The sequence below is a fragment of the Pelodiscus sinensis genome, chromosome 14, assembly GCF_052426305.1.
Source record: "Pelodiscus sinensis isolate ZL-2025 chromosome 14, ASM5242630v1, whole genome shotgun sequence".
Classification (NCBI taxonomy): domain Eukaryota; kingdom Metazoa; phylum Chordata; order Testudines; family Trionychidae; genus Pelodiscus; species Pelodiscus sinensis.
The window spans coordinates 47213150-47231713 of NC_143065.1; the positions used below are offsets into that span (position 1 = coordinate 47213150).

The window sequence follows — 18564 nt, forward strand, 5'->3', positions numbered from 1 at the left end:
AGTAAATACGCTGCGGTTGGCTGGCCGCGGCAGGCAGGGTAGGGTGTGCTCGGAGGCTGGCAGGTGAGTGCGCGGAAATGGCCGCGCTCTAAACCGGGAATGGGGCGCTCAGCAGCGGCCGGGGGGCAGGCCCCTGGGGTGCGGGGGGAGGGGTTGGTGGGGGGGCTGGTCCCTGGGGTGCGGGGGGAGGGGTTGGTGGGGGGGGCAGGCCCCTGGGGTGCGGGGGGAGGGGTTGGTGGGGGGGGCAGGCCCCTGGGGTGCGGGGGGAGGGGTTGGTGGGGGGGCGGGGGGTGCGGGGGGAGGGGTGGGGGGGGGCTGGCCCCTGGGGTGCGGGGGGAGGGGTTGGTGGGGGGGCAGGCCCCTGGGGTGCGGGGGGAGGGGTTGGTGGGGGGGGCTGGCCCCTGGGGTGCGGGGGGAGGGGTTGGTGGGGGGGGCTGGCCCCTGGGGTGCGGGGGGAGGGGTTGGTGGGGGGGGGGGTTGGGGGGGGGCTGGCCCCTGGGGTGCGGGGGGAGGGGTTGGTGGGGGGGGCTGGCCCCTGGGGTGCGGGGGGAGGGGTTGGTGGGGGGGGCTGGCCCCTGGGGTGCGGGGGGAGGGGTTGGTGGGGGGGGCTGGGGAGGGTGTCCTTTCCTGGTTCAATGCTGTTTGCTTTGGCCTGCTTAGAGGTGCCGTGTATTTGGGGGCTGGCAATGCTCACTGAGCCTGGGGCCAAGCTTTGTGGGATGCTCCCTATGGTCTGCAGGCTGATGGAGATGAGCTTAGTCCTGCGCTAGTCTCCCATGGCTCTCTTCTGAAAGGGCACGGTCTGGTTTTGATGAGTATCAGTGCCAAAGGCTCTCAGCATGTCAAGCATGACACCAAATGAATACTACACAAGTTTAAGAGATGTTTGGGCTGCCATCAAATACGTGACAAGGTGCCGTGTGCAGCGCTGCATACCGCCCGGGACCTCCCACCCTGGAATCTCTCTTAGGTCTTTGTCTGACCCTCATGAGGATAACTTCAAACACCAGGAGAACTGGCCTGTTGCTGCAAAGGGTGACACCAGTGGAGAGTCCAGAAATTGTGGTCACTCGAGCATTTCCCCTTGCACCAGTAGGCCTCCTGATGCTTTCCTATTTGACTCTTTATTGGTGTAAACGAATCGTGGAGTGGGCAAAGACTTGGGGGGAGGGGGTTATGTGGACACAGCCCCCGTTCAAATTTCCAATTGGGGACTTGCTTAGTACTTGGTGGAGGAGTTGGGGTGTAGTGATGTGAGGTTAGAGTGCATCAGAGTGGCAGGAGTCGGCCTAACCAGAGTGCTGGCAAACCTTGCTGCTGGAGAGCTGCCGGAGAAACACTTTACATTTATTTTGGAAGTAGCAGTAACCTTCCCTGCTGGGTTTTGGGGAGTCAGGTGTGCCCAGGGTCTTCCTCCTGAAGCAATTTCCTGTTTGGAGCACTGTGGTATCCAAACTTACTGATCTCCTCCATGGCCTGCTGCCTATCTAGTGGGGAGGAAGGGGCCTTGCCCCACTCTGAGTGAGTGACAGGCAGCAGAGGTTCGGGCCCCTTCTCAGCTCCCGGGAGCAGCAGTAGCAGAATCCCACCCCTGTTGGGAGGAACAGGAATGGTAACAAGGGTCTTTCTCCTGCGTTGGCAGAGAGGTAGGGAAAGGTGCAAAGGGTGTTGGGCCCGTCTGTCTGAGGAGAGCGTTTTGTCCAGCCACTCCTTCCCCTCCCCAGGGACCTTTAGACTAGGGTGTAAAGGTGTGCTGTTAACATGTTGGGTAACCGACGCTTCTAGCCTCGTCTAGGGGTGGAAGCGACTAGCCGATAAGCATAAGTGTGTTGGGTAGCACAGTAGTGACTCTGCTAGTCGCTCCCCCTTGCTGCCTCTATCAGAGGGGGAGCAGGAGCCAGCTCCATGTCAGGCAGGGGTGCAGCAGGGAAATGGTGTGAGTGGGGACTGAAGGAGTCGCCACTCGCACCCGTTCAGCCTTTGACATGTACAAGAGCCCTGAGAGGCCCCTGTACGTTTCAAAGACTGAAGCACCACAAGGGGAATGGGGAAGTGGGGACTGCTTGAGTCCCCCGCTGGCCCCGGGCCCCTTGCGCGCCCCCACCCCCTTGCTGCCTTTCATAGAGGCAGCGGGGGGTGGGGAGAGAACAGGAGCCAGTGCTGGGCAGAGCCAGCTTAAAAGCTGATTCCCACCAGCACTATCTCTGGGGTGCTTCCTGCTGCCCTGGCTGCTGTGAACAGAGGCTGCTTGTGGCACACATTGCAGCCCACCGCAAACGGGCTGCTGGACTCGGCACGAGCCGGGACCGAGCCGTGCTGGCTTGTGCTGATTGCTGTGCCGCTGCATTTGAAATGTAGTAAGAGGGCCAGGCTCTTTAAAATGCAGAGCTGCAGCACGAGCCAGGACTGCTCAGTCCCAGCTTGAGCTGGCTCCTGGAGCTCCCCTCTCTGCGGCTCTGCAGAGCGGTCCTATCGACGAATCGATACCAATTATATCGACTATATGATTAGCCTAAGTGCATTTTAACATCTAGGCAAGGCCCCACAGTTCTCTGCTGGAATGGTGTTGGTGTGGCCCCTCCCTTCTGGTCCTGGAGTTAGCTCAGGAGGGAGCTAATATAGACCCGCTGTGTAATCTGGCAGGCATCGCAGTATCTGTTGCTCATTCCATCTTTTTTGTTTCTTTGCCATCACAAGGGCAAGAAACCATTTTGCAGTGAAAGCTGAGCTGCTGGTGTCGTCGTGTGCTGTCAGGAGCAGGGCCTTTAGGCCTATAATCTGTGCCTTAATCTGGTTTTGGTCAGTGACACGCTTGTGCAAAACAAACTCTTCAGGTCAAGAAGGCCAGATGCATCTGTTGCTTTTGCCTTAGCTTGAAGCCGTCCGATTGAATGCCTGTACTCATGGGGAGGGGCCTTGAACCATACTCTGCAGATGCAGGGCCTTCTCAACGAGCCAACCACCGGGACTACGGTTAGCTGATAAGGGAAGGCGCTACCCCTGTTGTGGCTCTGCGGTTCAAATGTAGCAAGAGTTGGGTCTGCAGACAGGTAGCTCCTGGACCCTGCGTGAGCCGGGACGGAGCTGGGCATGCTCAGTTCCAGCTCACATTGCGTCCAGCAGTCCCTGTTTTAAGAGGGATAAGGGAACTTTCGGAAAATACTTTATTTTCTGAAAGATCCGCGTCTAGACTGGCGCTTTTTTTGGCAAAGCTCCGCGCTGAAAAAACGCGGCAGCCATTTTTATGCTAATGAAGCGGGGGAGATTTAAATCCCCGCTTCATTAGCAATTGCGATAGGTCTAATTTGCATCCCTTTTACGAAAAAGGGATGCAGCCTAGACACAGCCCTGTAGCGTACTATTCTGGGCATCAAGACGTTGGGATTCAGTTTCCAGCTCTGTCAGACTTCTGTGACTTGATAAGTTGCTTGTTCTGCCCTGTGTTCCAGGGCTCTTGTGAACATCAAGTTTTCTAATGACTGAGAGGCTTAGATGCTGTGGTGCGGAGGGCTACGTACGGACCTAGCTAGGAATGCAGCAGTCAGGGTGTGTGGCGTCCTGTCCTGGTGATGTGATCGAGAAGACACACGAAGTCTTGGCAATGGCTGTAGAATACAAAAGGGGTTGAATGTTGTGTGCCCAGGTTCCACTGCTGCTGTAGAGATCTTGAAGCCAAGAATGTGTCCAGTTTACACAGTTTCAGACCCTCAGGAGAGGGTGTCTGATAGAAACTCTCCATGGGGCTGACATTGGTGTCTGCGTAAGGGGTGCCAGTTGCCTTGGCAGACTGTCGGGTGACCTATCACTGTTTGGATCGTGCTGTAGATTGTACTGAAATACGGTGCTTTCCCTTAAAGGCTCTCCTACATCTTTCATTGCTTCATTGTCACAGGTGGAGTATCTGAGGGAGTGCTGGTGTCCGCAAGGCATCATCGCTGTCCCCGATGCTACTCCGAGCCGCTCAGGGTGATGTGCTGCTAAAACAGTCAGTGGCTACCTGGGGCCTGATTGTGCTCCTACTGTTGGAGGAGCTGTGCTGGTCTTAGTGCAATGGTGAGAGTTCTAGGGGGCAGAGTGGTGGGGAGGCTGAGATAGGCGGCTGCACAGAGAGGGTGCCCCCATACTGCTGGCAGGGGCTTGGTTTGGCCATAGCACAGCAGTAGTTCTCTAGTAGAGGAGAGGAACTTCTGGTTGGTGCTGGCTGCTGCTTGCTTTTCTCACCCTTCATTCCATTGACCTTAGTGCAGCATTAGATGTGGTCGCCCTTTCTTCCCTCCTGGACTTGGGCTTCTGTTCCTGCCTCTCTTCCCTCTGCCTTCTGAGCACCAAAATCCCTCCTTTATGGAGTCCTGCAATGTTAAATTCTTGGGCCTATGCATTCTGTCTACCTGCTTCCTCTCTGCATCAGTTCACGATTCTCAAGGATGCCCTCTGTACCTGTCTTCAAGCAGCTTCAATAATTCCACATGCTGGGTTGCCTTGGCCTGGCAAAGCTAGGTTAGCTCTTGCAAGCTCAATGTCTGAGGCAATAGTCAGTCTCCTGAGTAAGAGAAACCTCTTCAAGTACCAGTGAATCTCCCCTCACCCATTTGCTTTCACGGCAAATTATAACCAGTCCGATTCTGCTATGCTCTTCCACTGACTTGCCTCCACACAAGAAGGTTGCAGCGAAGTAACTAAATTGATTTAAGTTGCTGTGACTTCTCTGTGTAGACAAACCTGGGTCTCCTAGATAGGCGTCTGAGAAGGGGAGAGTAGCGTGCGGAAGGCCTGTGGGATCGTGTACGTGCTGTGGGAGCAGCGTAACATTGCAGGTCAGCAGAATGTTGAGAATAAGCGTTAGCTAGAGAACAGATGTGGTGGATGTAAAGCTATTTGTAATTGAACTTTAAAAAAATGTTTAAACTCTAATGTGGGGCAAACTGTGCCACCGTTTGGAAGGAGGGGAGGGGCTATTTCTTGTCCATTGAGCTCATAGTGACCTACTTATGCGGTGAGCCAGATTTAGATCTCAGGAAAGCCTTCCTTTGCCACTTGTTCTAAATATTGCTTCCCACTCTCTACGGCTGCTACCCTGCAATGCTAACCTAAGGGCCTCTTGTGACTGGTCTCTCTCTGCAGGCCTTCCTAACTAGCAGCGGAATTGAAACGTGGGGACCGGGAAGCAGTCTTCATTCTCTCCCTCCCTCTTGCGTATCAGCTGGTGTCCTCAGGGTGTGTAGCCAGCAGCCTGGCACGCACAGCACTGCAAGGGCTCAGGCCTACCCCAGCGAACTCCTCCACGCTAGCAATGATGCCATTCCCCTCCCGCTAGTGGCGCTGGATTAACTGCTGCCTGGAGGTACCTGCTGGAAATGACAGTGGATGCTGCGCTTCCCCCGACCTCTCAGGGCACCTTCCAGAATCCCTGGCTTCTGCTCCCACCCAGCCTCACGTCGTCTTCCTCCATCGCCAGGCTCCTTCCGCCAGTGCTGCCATTCTGCTCCTGGGTTCCTCCCCGCAGCACTAGCCCCTGCTCTGAGCCCATCAGCCCTCCCTCGCTCCCCAGTGTGGGGGCTCTTACCCTGGCTTGTACGTGATGATGATTCCAGAGCGGGATGGTCGGCCAGCCAGGCTGTAATGTCGTCCCTGGCGACTTCCCATGAAGGCGAGAGCTCTACTCCTAGGTTCTTTGTTGGCACCAGAGATGATGAGACAGATTTCGTGGGATCAAACATGAAGACGGATGAGATCGATTTCTTTGAGGATGATGAGGAGTCGGAGTCGGTAAGGAGGGTTTGGTGCTCGTGTCTCCCACCTCCCCCCGGTTTTTACGTGTGGTTACTGGTGAGACCCTAGGCCGTTACAGCCTGCGGGCAGTACGGACCAGGCAGTGTGCATGGGAGCATGGAAACGTAAGCTAGACCCCCATCATGAAGCCTCCCATGTCTCAGGGGATCCAAAGAGAATGAAGCAGTCTGGTGTGGGGAAAGCCCCTTGTCTGTCTGCAAATGGCATATAGAGGCAACAGTTGCTATTGGAGTTGGCTGAGCAAGCTGGCTCCATGTTAATCTGCCTGCTCCCCTCAGCCTCCAGAACGGCAGATCGTGGTTGGAATCTGCGCCATGACCAAAAAGTCCAAGTCCAAGCCCATGACTCAGATCCTGGAGCGCCTGTGCAAGTTCGAGTACATCACTGTGGTGATCATGGGGGAAGACGTCATTCTGAATGAGCCAGTGGAGAATTGGCCGCCTTGCCACTGCCTCATCTCCTTCCACTCGAAAGGTAACGTCTCCGGCAGCCCCTGCCCTCAGGCCTGGCAGTGGGCACGGACCCAGATAGCACCTTTGCTGTGTTTGCTTTCAGGGTTTCCCCTGGATAAGGCAGTCGCTTACGCCAAGCTGTGCAATCCGTTTCTGATCAATGACCTTGATATGCAGTATTACATCCAGGACAGGTAAGGGTTCAGTGCTCAGACTCCGCTGCGTGGGGACTGCCAGCCTGCGTCCCGCCTCCTCCTTCACCTTCCCTGCCTAGTGGAGGTGTGGGGGTGCGGGTCTTGGCTGCCTCGGTTGGGCAGCTTTCCAGGGCATGAGTGCCTCAGGACTTCCAGGTGGAAGATGGAGGGGAAGGAGGGACTTCTGCTGCCAGGGCCTGTGCAGAGGCAGGTGTATTTTGATTTCTCCTGGTTAGTGTGTGAGGGGGGCTGGTTGAAGTCCTAAGCAGGGCTCGACAAATGCACTCGCCCATGGTGAGTAGATTTTGCCAGCTGGTGAGTGCAGGGGTGGACTGGCCTGGAGGGCCGTTGTAATGGACTGGCTGAAGCCCGCACTCCGGGCGGCACGGCCCCATCCAATCTGCCAGCTGGCGAAGGAGCAGAGCGCTGCTGGGAGGGTGAACTGCGGCGATTCTCAGCGCCAGGCTGCCTGCGTGCAGCTGCGGTGCGAGGAGGCGGAGCCGGCAGATGCCAGGATGCTGGTGTGACATGGCCCCACCGATTTTTAAAGGGCCGCAGCAGCTCGGCTCTGGCTTCGTGTCCCCGGCAGCTGGCTGCAGCATGCGGCGGAGCCAGGCCCTGCCACGGCCCCAGCCCCTCGCTGGCGAGAGACTGCTCCCTGCCGACCGCCTGGCTCGCTGCGCCCGCTCTGTGCCCCATCTGACTCCTGCCGCCCATTCCCCATGCTGCCCCTGCACCTGGATCCCCTGCTCTCCCTCTGGCTCCTGCCGCCCTTGCACCCTGCTCCCCACCCCCTCCGGATCTGTGCTGCCCATTTCTTGCACTGCCCCTAGACCCTGATCCCTCTGCCCCTCCCGTTCCCCATGTCCCATTCCCTGTGCCTCCACTGCACAGTGCTCCCCCCAATCCCTGCATCCCTCTGCCTCTGTGCCTCCTGTTCCCCGCGCCACCATTCCCTGCACCCCTCTGGCTCTGTGCTGTCCCTGCACCCTGTTTCCCCTGTAGGTCGGGAGTGAGTGGAGCTTGCCCATAGGGAGGGGCTGGACAGGGCAGCGAGTGAAAGGGGGAGTTCACTTGAAGCGCCTTTGCCTTTATGGAAAAAACAAATGAAAATGCTGTTTGCTATTTATAGGGCTAAAATGCTGGGACAAAAATGAAAACAAACAAAAAAAACTCCATTGCAAAATGCAAATGTGTAAAAGACAACAAAAAAGGGGAGGGGAATGCTTTGCTTGGCCCTGGGGGAAGGGGCTGGGCTGGGCTGTGGGGAGGGGAAAAATATGGGGAAGGGGCTTGTGCTGAGGGGAGGAGGTCAGGAGGAGAAGAAAGGGGAAGGCACCAATGGACAGGGTGGAGGAGAGACAAATCCCAGGAGGCCAAGTGCAGGCAATGAGGGAAAGGGCAGGAGGGGAGGTGTCAGTGGGAGGGGGGACAGGGTGATGCTGGGAGAGGAGAGGGGAAGGGCATTGGGGACTAGAGGGGTGAGGGGAGGTGCTAGGAGGAGGCTTGAAAGAAGGGGTGGGCATGAGCAAGGCAGGGATGGAGCAAGTCGTGTGACGGCACAGGGGCATGAGGGGAATGGGGGCAGAGGGTGCTGAGGGGGTGGGTATGAAGGGAAAAAGGGGGCAGGGGCAGTGAGGGAAGGGGGAGGAACCAAGAGGGTGCAGGTGCCAGGAGAGTCTGGGGGTGAAGCAGAAGGGCAGACACCTGCAGGGGAGGGACCAGCATCAGAGGAGAGGCAGGGCAGGTGTGTAGAGGCAGGAGGTGTTAGGAGAGGGGATGAGGAGGGGTAGCTCACTTGATCAGAGTGGGGCTACTGAAGAAGTGGGCACAAGGGGGAGAGAAGGGCTGGCGGAGGGGGGCAGGTCTCAGGAAGGCTGAGGGCAGTGAGAAGGGCAGGAGTCAGGACAGCAGTGGAGGGTGAGGGGTTGGGGGGCAGCAGGCGCCAGGGGAGCTGATGGAGCAAGAGGAAGAGACATGGCAGCAGAGGGAAAAGATAGAGGTTTATAAGATATTTATTAATAAACCTGGGTGATATTTATTAAGGACGCATTAGTAATTACTGTTGTTATTGTTAGGTATTTATGCCATTTAAAAAAAAACTGAGGGGGGAGGGTGGCGAGTCCCTTTTTGTCTGGTGAGTAGGGTTTTCCAGAACTTGCCGAGCCCTGGTCATGAGAGCGCACTGGCAGGGTGGGAGATTGGCGTGATTGGTGAGGTCAGGTCCACCTGGTATCAGGAGGAGCTGGAGCAAGGGCAGGTGGGATTCTGGGGATGGGGCAACAGCCAAGTGCCAAAAAGGTAAGCACATAGTGCCAGGTCTCCGGGCTCTGTGCACTCACCGCTCAGGAATAGCAGCTGATTTGGGTGCCCAGCTCCTAACGAATTCAGGCTCTATATTAATGTAGATTAGGAGTCAGAGCAAAGCAGCAAGGTTTGAAAACTTTGGCATTGGGTGTTTCAGGCCAGTGTATCGCATCCAGCCCGCCTCTCCTCTTTGCATGGTGTCAGGGCCGGTCCCCACTCTGGCACGACAGAATGCAGAAGTGGGGGGCCCACGAGCACCCCAAAACCTTGCCTCCACAGGCTCTGGTACAGAAACTTCCCCCAAAATCCTAATACCCAGATTTTGGGGGACCTGCTGCCACCACCCAAGTAATTCCAAGAAAATCAAGGCAGAGATGACTTGGGAAATCCCCCTACCCCAAACTTGGTTTGCTTGGAGTTGGGAACTACAAGGGGAATCCCCAGACCACAATGGACTCTGCCTTGTAACTGGGCACTGAGCCCTAAGCACACAACACAGACCTGTTAAGGAAAGAGTGTTTCTTTTTCCTTATCCAAACAAAACTACAGTTGCAAGCACAGGAAACTGGGTGGATGGAAAGAGCCACCATTGCTACAGATACTCAGGGAAAGTCCCTGGGCTCAAGGCTGTGTTAAAAAGAGGAAAAACCGCATAGCAAGCTCCAGCTTTATTTTGAAATCCCCAAACAAGGAAAACAATACCCCTGACAGACTAGCTAAACGCGTCCCCACTTACCCGTTGGAAGAAGGCCCTTCCTGGAGAGAGGAGCCTCTCCATCTCCCTCAATAGCTGGGAGAAACTGCTCTGCATCAAACCAAAGGAGAAAAACCCTTCTCCTCCGGCTTGGAATTCCTACCTGCATTGGCAGGGCTTGACAAATGGCGAGCAGCTTTCGCCGCCAGCCCCACTGTGTAAAGGGGCTCGCGGCTGAAATCTACTTGCCACGGTCAGTAGACTCTCCTGCATTGTTTGGCTGACCACCTGATACCTTGGCTAGGAGGCACTAGTTAACTCCTTGGTCACCAGGTGCGGGTTAGTGCTCCTGATGGACACATGCCCCAAGCGCTGCCTTTGAGCTGTGTGGCTAACATGGGCTCAAGCTCAAACGGGCAGACACGGAGAACTCTTGGCGTGAAACTCCGCTTCCCCGTCTGGGACCTGTGGTGAGAGGACTCTGCTGCTGCTTGGTGTCCCTGACTGAGCGAGGCTTCCCGTGGTCTCTGCCACACTTAATGTTGCTGCCCTGGGGCTGCTGTTCAGATGGGTGGGTGCGGGGGCGCGTGGTGGGCACCCAGCTACCGTTAGGCTGGAATACTTTGGAAGAGTTTGGAGTCCTGTCTGGCCCTTGGTTTCCTTGCATGTCACTGTCAGTGAGGTGGAAAAGGACAAGCTGCCCTAGGGCAGGCTGAGGGATAGAGGTGGAGACGCTGTCTGGCTGTCTGGGCCTTCATCTTCCAGTCAGTGGAGCATCTGAGAAGACCATGGTAAACCTAGTTGCTAGGAAATTTGACACCTAGCAAGCAATGACCCAGAGGGACTGCCCCGCCTCTCCTTAGCAAAGCTGAACAATGCCAGGCGGTGGGGTGTCTGTGTGTCTGTGTGTCTGTGTGTCTGTGTGTCTGTGTGTCTGTGTGTCTGTGTGTCTGTGTGTCTGTGTGTCTGTGTGTCTGTGTGTCTGTGTGTCTGTGTGTCTGTGTGTCTGTGTGTCTGTGTGTCTGTGTGTCTGTGTGTCTGTGTGTCTGTGTGTCTGTGCGTCTGTGCTCGCCTGGCCTGGTCCAGGCCATGAGACAGTTGAACAAGGGCTTCACTGGACTAGGCTGTGCTCGTTGACTGAGCCACGCTGCTCTCACCCCGCTGAGTCCCTACAAGTGCCAGGTGACGCGAGTTAATTCCCGAAGACTGAGAGGCTCCATCGGGAGGCGGTTGGATTTGCTGAACAAGGCTCATGATAGGGAGCAGAGGTGCTTTTGGCCCAGAGGCTCAGTCTGAGGCAGGGAAGCTGCCTGGCTTACCCCAGAGGAAGTGAGCCTGTCTAGAGCGGGGTGGGGAACCTTACTTGGGCTGGGGGCTGCTGACCCACAGGCAAATCAGTCGGGTCACACAAGTGAGAAGGGAAACCCCTCACTAACATGGCCCCCAACTGAGGGGAAGGACCCTCCACACATTAGCCTTGCCCACCAGAGCCTAGGGGGCCCAGCCTTTCACTGTCTCAGTGAGGGGGAAGGGACAAGCTGCTCTAGGGCGGGCTGAGGGATAGAGGTGGAGACGGTGTCGAGCGCCCCTGGGGAGGACAGACGCCTGGGTTCAAGTCCCACCTCCCCTGGGTCGGGTCATGTAGGGATGGGGGTGCCCTGACTGTTTGCATGCTCCAGCTGTCCAGTGGGGCAGCAGGGGGCTGGGGCATCAGCTCAGGCTCCCCAGTGCTGGGGGTTGTGCTCTGAGCTTGGGGGCTGGATCCAGGCAGACCAGAGGCTCCCCACCCTGCCATAGCGATCTGGCCCACACAGCGTGTAGCACCAGTCCTATGGATCCGTGACCAAGGGTCCTTGTTCAGGGTGGTCGAGCTCTGCTGTGCACAGGCTTACTAAGTATCTTTGGGCAGGTGCATGTGGCTGCTTTGCCTCAATGTCATGGCTGAGGCTTGGGCAATTGGGCACCGTGGCCATGCAGTATGGGGATGCCTAGTGGTTAGAGTGGCAGAGGCCAGGAACCAGGGGACAGGAATCCCAGAACACCTGAGAGGCAGGTCAGTTACTGCAGCTGGCAAGGAAGTTCACCTTGTTGCAAGGGCGCTTCCTGGGACGCCTGGGCTTCAGTGGGGTGGCTGGATCAATAAGGGACCACAAGGAAATCTGTCAGGGCTTTCAAGGTGACACTGGGATGTCTAGCTCCACATGACCTATGTGGTGATGCTGTGGCCCTACCACGGCTGCTGGTGCCAGCCCTCCTGCAGACCAGATTTCTAGTCCCGGCTGTACTGAGCCTCAAACAGGCCTTGCTACATTCACTCTACTCTGTCCGTAGTTCTAGACCAATCTCAGTTTGGTGACCTCTCTCTCGCCTGTTGCATTGGCTGCTGCTGACTTGCCCTGTCCTTGCAGGCGAGAAGTGTACCGGATCCTGCAAGAGGAGGGCATAGACCTGCCCCGTTACGCTGTGCTCAATCGGGACCCTGACAAACCAGATGGTGAGCATCCCCTGGGGCAGCGGGAGTGGCACATACAAGTTCCTCTCCCAGGGGCTCCGCCTCCCGAGTCTGGGGTAGCACAGCTCTGCTCCAGGGCTGCTGATGCTCCCTGACCTCCATTTACAGACAAGCTGGTGCTGGCTAGGGATGTGACAGTGTTAACGGTTCCTGATGAGCCTGGGCTTGTGGGTTAATGTGCAAGGTTACACGCAGCCCGCCCCCCATTTCCCATGCTGCTGCCTCTGGATCAGAGGCTACAGCGCAGGGGGTTGGGGGGAGCTGGTGTGTGTGGGGCTCCTCGCACACATCGGCTCCGTGGAGTCATCTGTCTCCCGCCCCAGCACATATAACCGTTGACACTTCAGCGTCTACGCGCTTCCCTGTATAAAGGCCTTTAACATCCCTCGTGCTTGGCTCCCCGTCTGCCCTCCTTACTAAAGTCTCAGTGGGCACGTTCCACGCCCCAGCATCCTGGCTGTTAGGAAGTACTTGCCTGGTGCAGTGAGCTCCTAAGAGCTTGTGAAAGATCAGCCTGGTGGCAAGCCTGGGTAGAGTGCCGCCCTGATGCGGGTAGACTGGCCCAACGCCGCTGCTTGGCCAGGCCCCGGGAGCGAGGGGTCCCTGCAGCAGGTTGCCCACCTTCCCTGACCTGCTCCTGTGTCTTGTCTGCAGAGTGCAATCTAGTGGAGGGAGAGGACCAAGTAGAGGTGAACGGAGCGGTTTTCCCAAAGCCGTTTGTGGAGAAGCCAGTCAGCGCAGAGGATCACAATGTTTATATTTACTACCCCACCTCAGCAGGTGGGGGCAGCCAGCGGCTCTTCCGGAAGGTGAGGGGAGCTGTGGGGCAGGTGGCAAGCCAACAGCGCTCCGCGGGGCCTGGAGGCCAGAGGTGCACCGCTGGAGGCTGGGAGAGGCTCACGGGGCGTTCGGGGGGGGGGGTGAGGGGAGTCTGGTGTCGAGTTACGAGCTGTTCGTCTTCAGCCACCAGTGTAAGAATGTGGCCAAGTCCCAGGGGAAGAGGCTGCTCCAGCAGCCGTGCCTGGCTTGTCTCTCAGAACGGGCTCGGCTCTTCGGGGCCATTCTAGCTCCCTGCTCAGCCCATCAATGTGCTGGCTAGAAGTCATGGGTGGGACCAGCAGCTAATGCAGTTTCATTCCATTGCCTTAGCACCCAAACTTCATATTCAACTAGGGATGTTCCATTTCAAAGCGGCCCCCAGGGTCCACACAGCGCAGCTGCTTTGAAGCAGCCCCTTTTCCTCCCCTCTGTCTGGTAGAGGCACCAAGGGCGGGGCAGCGACTGTCCGATAAGCAGCTGCGTATCGCCTGGTCGTTCACATCCCGTATTTACTCAGGGTGCCTCTTGCACAAGTAACTCGCAGTCTCCCCTGACACTCCCCTTTGAGGTGAACCTGTCCCGGGGCAGAACGCCCACCCCACTCGTGTGGCAGTGGTAGGACTTCCGGAGGCCCACTTACCGCTTCCTCTGCTGCACGCACTGCACCTCCGCCGGGGCTCCCACAGTTCTCCATGCCTGTCCCCATCCTGGCTTGGCTAGTGTATTTCTCCCTTTCCCGGGCGGTCTGGGTTTGTCTAGCTTGTGCATCCTTATGGTGGGGCCCGGCTTTTCTGAGCTGCATGTGCCGAGCAGACGGCCAGTACTAAACTGGCCACCAAAGACTGTTGTGATTGCTCTGGTTGCATGAGAACACGCTCCAGCAACCCCAAAGCTTCACTCTAGGGAACAGGTTGTGGGGAAGCCTTGTGGGATCCTTCCCGTTCGTGTGACCCCCGGTGCTGTGGGCAGTGCAGTGCAGCACTCCGTGTGGCCCCCAGCAGATCCCGCTGGCGCTTGAGCCTCCCTTCGCTCTGCCTGGCCCCCATTCCAAGCCATTCTGCCTTAGCAGCACTTTCGATGTCAGCATTTCCCCACCCCGTCTAAGCTGGGGTTCTCGCCTTCCCCGGTGTGTCTCGACCAGGACCAGGGCTGGTGCGGCGCCTGGAGCAGGTGGGGAGCCACCCAGTGGGCCAGGCAGAAAGGCACAGCTTCAGCCCCATGCAGCCATCTGGGCCCACAGCAGACGCCTGAGAAGCCAAGCTTTGCGGCGCCCTTGTGGTGCAGGCTCCCAGCAGTGGCTGCCCTCCAGTGCCACCCTAGCTTTTAGTGCAGGTGGGCTGTGGAGTATCTATAGTGTGAGCGGGAGGCTTGAAGAAACCCGTGGGGATACAGGAGCAAACTGCATGGGAATGTAAACAGCAGCTGGAGCGCTGATGAGCTCTTGGTCTCCCTTGTCGCCCTCGACGTGCGTGGTGGTGGTCACAGCACGACACATTTCCTGCCAAATTGGGCAGGCGCCGCACGGCACGCACACCTGGTTCTAGCTTAATTCTAAAATGCTCTGTGGGCGGGTGCTATGACTGGACTGCTGGTATTTGAGCAGCATGTGGCTGGAGCACATGGGGTGTCTTGCATGTTGGCAAGGGTCACTCTTGTACCTCCTTTTGCAAGAGGTGATGTTTTTATCTGAGCTTTTGTTGGGAGTCACTCTTCCCTCACCCCCGTGACGTTCAGCGGGTGTCCATTTGCATCCTGTGGGTTGGTTTCTATCCTATCGGTGCAACTTTTACAAAGGAAAGGTTTCAAGCTTCTAGTCTGACTTGGCATGAATTAAGAAGTTTACTGCTAGCACCTCCGACAACTGTATGTGGTGGCTAGTATCCAGTAAGTTCTTCCCATGTGCTTGGGGAATGCCGTTTTTCTCAGCGTGCTTCCTCAGTCACCCCAGTTTTTTCCACCTGTTGGGCCTGCTGTGGAGCCCCCTGCAGCCATGCCTTTGTGGAGCCACACCTGGGGCCATGCTGACCCACCGCCTCCCCGTTGTCTCTTGTCACCGATGGAGGTCATGGGAGCGTTCTCTTCTCTTCCATGAGTGCTCCTCTGCTCGCTGGCTATAGACCTTCTGCAAATAGTTAACCCACTTTTGGTAGGCTAGCTGGAACCCTTGGCACCACCAGTTCTCGCCTGGGTCCCTGTGCTCTCCCAGGGCCCGTGCATGCCTCCATCCGAGGGGTTTAAACCACGTGGGGTCTGCCAGAAACCGATGCCCAGGGGTGACCCTGAGGTGCCTGGAGGAGCCCCACCAAACAGACAGGTGCAAAATGACCTGGCTTCCAACCCTCCCCTCCCCCAAAAGGAAAGGGCCTACCGGCTGCAGGTGCTTTGTGGCCACAGGCCGGTGGAGCCATTGGGCAGAGGCCCAGCAGTGGAGCGCCTTGCCATGAGCCAGGGGAGCCGACGGGACAGCGCTGTCCCGGTGCTGCTGTTTGAGTGAGGCATATCCAGCAGACCGACTGGCGAAGCATTGCTATGGGCCGGCCTGGCCTGGGCGGCTCCTCACCCTGTGGCAGCCCTGGGTCCTGCATGAGCATCTAGTTCAGCTCCCTTTTTACCTCCCCTGTGGCCTCTTCGTCCTTTGCTTTCAGATCGGTAGCCGGAGCAGCGTGTACTCCCCGGAGAGCAGTGTTCGGAAGACTGGCTCCTACATCTATGAGGAGTTCATGCCTACAGATGGCACTGATGTCAAGGTGAGGAAGGCGAGAGTGAATTGAGGGCTGACAGCCTCTTTAGCCAGGCCTTGGGCAGCTGTGGCCTTGCTAGTCCTGCTGAGAGCGTAGGAGATCCTGACACTGCCTGGTCAGGGAGAGTTATCGCTCGTCTGCTTCACACATTGAGGCCCTGTGGCATCAGCCCCCTTCCCTTCTGTCTGCAGCCCCCTGGGTCCTGGTGGATTCCAGGGCATTTGTCTGTCTGCCCAGCAGTGACCAGAAAGCTTGGCTAGATAAACCAGTGCTGCCAGCCACCTAGCTCCCCTTTCTCTGTCCAGGTGTACACGGTTGGGCCAGATTACGCCCATGCGGAAGCCAGGAAGTCCCCTGCTCTGGATGGAAAGGTTGAACGGGACAGCGAGGGGAAGGAGATCCGCTATCCAGTCATGCTGACTGCCATGGAGAAGTTAGTTGCCAGGAAAGTCTGTGTTGCCTTTAAGGTTTGTGTGCGTCCCATTCTGTAGGAGTGACACTGTTCCCTGAAACACCCTGTTTGTGCTCCACCGCACGTCACCCAGTGTCCTGCCAGCCCCTCCCCTGCCCCAGGTCTCTGCTAAGCTTGTGTGGCAAGCTGAGGGGGTCCCAGGGCTCTCGGTGGGTTCTCCATGTACACAGGCTGCTCGGGCTGTTGCGTGGCTGGTGTCACACTCTTACTTGTGACCTGCCATTGGCATGGCCCTTCCTTCCCACTCGTGCATCTCGGTGCACGTTTTCCACCACTTTCTGGTGTCTGCTCTGCTCATGGGTACACGCCGTGCTGTTGGGTGTGTGGGTCCAGTCGTGCATGTGGAAATGCTCCTTGCGTTTAGGTTCAGCACCGGTTTGGCTGCACCGTTTTAGAGCCAGACTAGGGCACTAGTGTGGAGAGGAGAGCCAGGCACTGCAGCTGCCCTGGTTCAGCTGTCCCTCCTGGGGCAATCCCCAATGCTCCTGCTCACCTGCCCTTGCTACCCGGGTCTCAGCTCTTGCCAGGCACTTGCCCTGGCTTGACTGTCCCTCCCCTGGGAGCGTGCTGAGGTGATGCTGGGCAGGTCTTGGCTCTGCCCGGGAGCACCTTCTACAATTGGCTTCTGGTGGAACCGCCTCTGGGCTTGCACAAGGCACAGCAAACTGATCCCTGTTTGTCTGAACCTGAGAAGCTTCCCCTTCCTGACCCTGGCCTCTCAGTGCCTCACTTCCCCGCAGGGCCCATGCAGCCTGCCGGGCTCTCCCCTTCCCCAGCCAGAGCCCACACACATGCACATGCGCAGTAGTGCAGGTGTCCAGACGTGCTCCCACCTGCAGAGCCGGGCAGCGGATCCAGCCTGTGGGGCCTGGGCTGGTCTTGCTGGAGGAGCTCTCCCCGTGACAGAAGCTACGGGAACGGTTGCGGAGGGCTGCAGCCAGGCCAGTGGGGCAGCTTCTCTCGGCCTGGGCTGGGTGGCCAGTCCCTCTGCCAGTGCGACATTGAGTGCTGCTCCCCCTGCCAGCAGCTGGCCCGAGCGCTTGCCTGTGGCGTTCCACAGGGGGAGGGCGCTTGCCCCAGGCGTGGGGCCTGCAGCTTTCCCTCCGCAGTCCCTGTGGGCGAGCGGCTCTGCCCCCCTGTGGTGCAGGAGAAGGGAGGCTAGCTGCGCCAGCTGCCCCAGTGCTGGGCCGTCCTGCAGCCGTGGGCTCGCCTTCGTGCCTGTGGGTGTTGCTGCTAGGAGTACGTGGGTCCTGGCCGGACTCGGCCCACAACAGGCATAGGCCAGGCTTCCGGTCGTGCAGTGTAAGCACTGACACCCTCGGGATCCTCGCAGCTGCTGCTTGCGTCTGGCCGGGCAGGCGTCCCACTGGGGTGTCAGTCCAGCCTGGCCCCCGAGGGGTGGCAGTAGCAGGGCCCTGCTGGGGCAGTCAGCGCTAAGTGTGGCTGGGCCCGGAGCACAGCAGCCGTGCCCCCACCGCCCTGGGGTAGTCGTCCAGCTGGTACTGGTCTCCCTCCCAGCTTTAGCCAAGCCCCTGAAACTCGAGCAGCAGCGCCTGAAAGTGGAGGGCTGGCAGAGCCCCGACCTGTGCGGGGTGGCTCAGCCTCTTCCTGAGGGAGCCAGTGGGTCTTGCCTGCTGAGAGCCAGCTGGGTAAGTGCCTCCCAACTAGAGCCTGCCTCTGGTACCCCCCCAGCTGTCTGCCCCAGGTCACCATCTAAACCCTCTGCACCTTCTCCCAGGCCAGAATTTTTCCTGCCCCCTAATTCCCTTCTGCTCCACCCTGTGTCCTAGCCCGTGGCAAGGCTCCTCACTCAGAAATGATTGCCCACCCTGCTGGAGCCAGTCGCCCCTGCTCTTCCCTGGGGCAGGGAAGCCCTAGACCACAGTGTTCACGGGCTGGCCCCGCACTGCCAACAGGCTCGGGCGCTGCTGTGGCCGCCTCCACGCAATCTACCTCCGGCCGTGCCAGTTGAAGCAGCAGTTTTGCCTCCTCGCAAGGCCCATGAGCCACCTCCTGCCCCTGCTGGCACCCCCGGCCCTCTTTTGGGGCTGCCCGCCCCTATTCTCCCACTCCTGGGGCAGGACGGCCTGCACCGCTGCGTGGGGGTCACTCTTCGCTGGGGCACGTCTCCAGGCCACTGAGCATCGTGGCTGGGGCCCTCTCCCCCTGGGGCCGCCTCGGTGGGGAAGTAGGCCCTTCCCTGCCACTCCTGCCGTTTCCAAAATAGGGGAGGGGCCTCAGCTACTCACTCCGGGTATGTCTACACTACCCTCCTAGTTCCAACTAGCTGTACTCCTCGTGGAATGAGGAGTAACAGTAGTTGGGACTAGGAAGCCTAGTCTGTGCCGCGTGTAGCCGCGCGGCACGGGGTTCGAACCAGCCGGGATTTAAAAATGGCGGCGCCCCCCCCCCCCCCCCCCCCCCCCCGGGAACATGCAAATGAAGCCCGGGAAATTCAAATCCCGGGCTTCATTTGCAAGTGCGGTTTGCCTACATTACCCTCCTAGTTCGAACTAGCGGGGTAGTGTAGACAGACCCTCCGGGAAGCTCAAGTTTCAGGGGTCGCGCCACTCCTCGCTCTCT

General features: G+C 58.2%; 1 protein-coding gene across 11 annotated transcripts in view; it reads left to right on the forward strand.

Annotated features, from left to right (window-relative positions):
• The window catches only part of PPIP5K1 (diphosphoinositol pentakisphosphate kinase 1), a 130554-nt gene continuing 111990 nt past the window's right edge, over positions 1-18564 (forward strand). For 8 of the 11 annotated variants that reach the window (XM_075916965.2, XM_089782136.1, XM_089782134.1 and 5 more), the window contains exons 1-8: positions 1-63; positions 5122-5766; positions 6069-6264; positions 6346-6436; positions 11846-11931; positions 12604-12758; positions 15414-15515; positions 15815-15976. In XM_075916965.2, the coding sequence (XP_075773080.2) occupies positions 5365-5766; positions 6069-6264; positions 6346-6436; positions 11846-11931; positions 12604-12758; positions 15414-15515; positions 15815-15976 (1194 nt within the window). In that variant the 5' untranslated portion in view covers positions 1-63; positions 5122-5364. Of the gene's footprint in view, positions 64-616; positions 4054-4713; positions 4815-5121; positions 5767-6068; positions 6265-6345; positions 6437-11845; positions 11932-12603; positions 12759-15413; positions 15516-15814; positions 15977-18564 lie in introns of those variants that run through there. The other 3 variants (XM_075916967.2, XM_075916966.2, XM_075916964.2) reach the window with 3 other exon arrangements.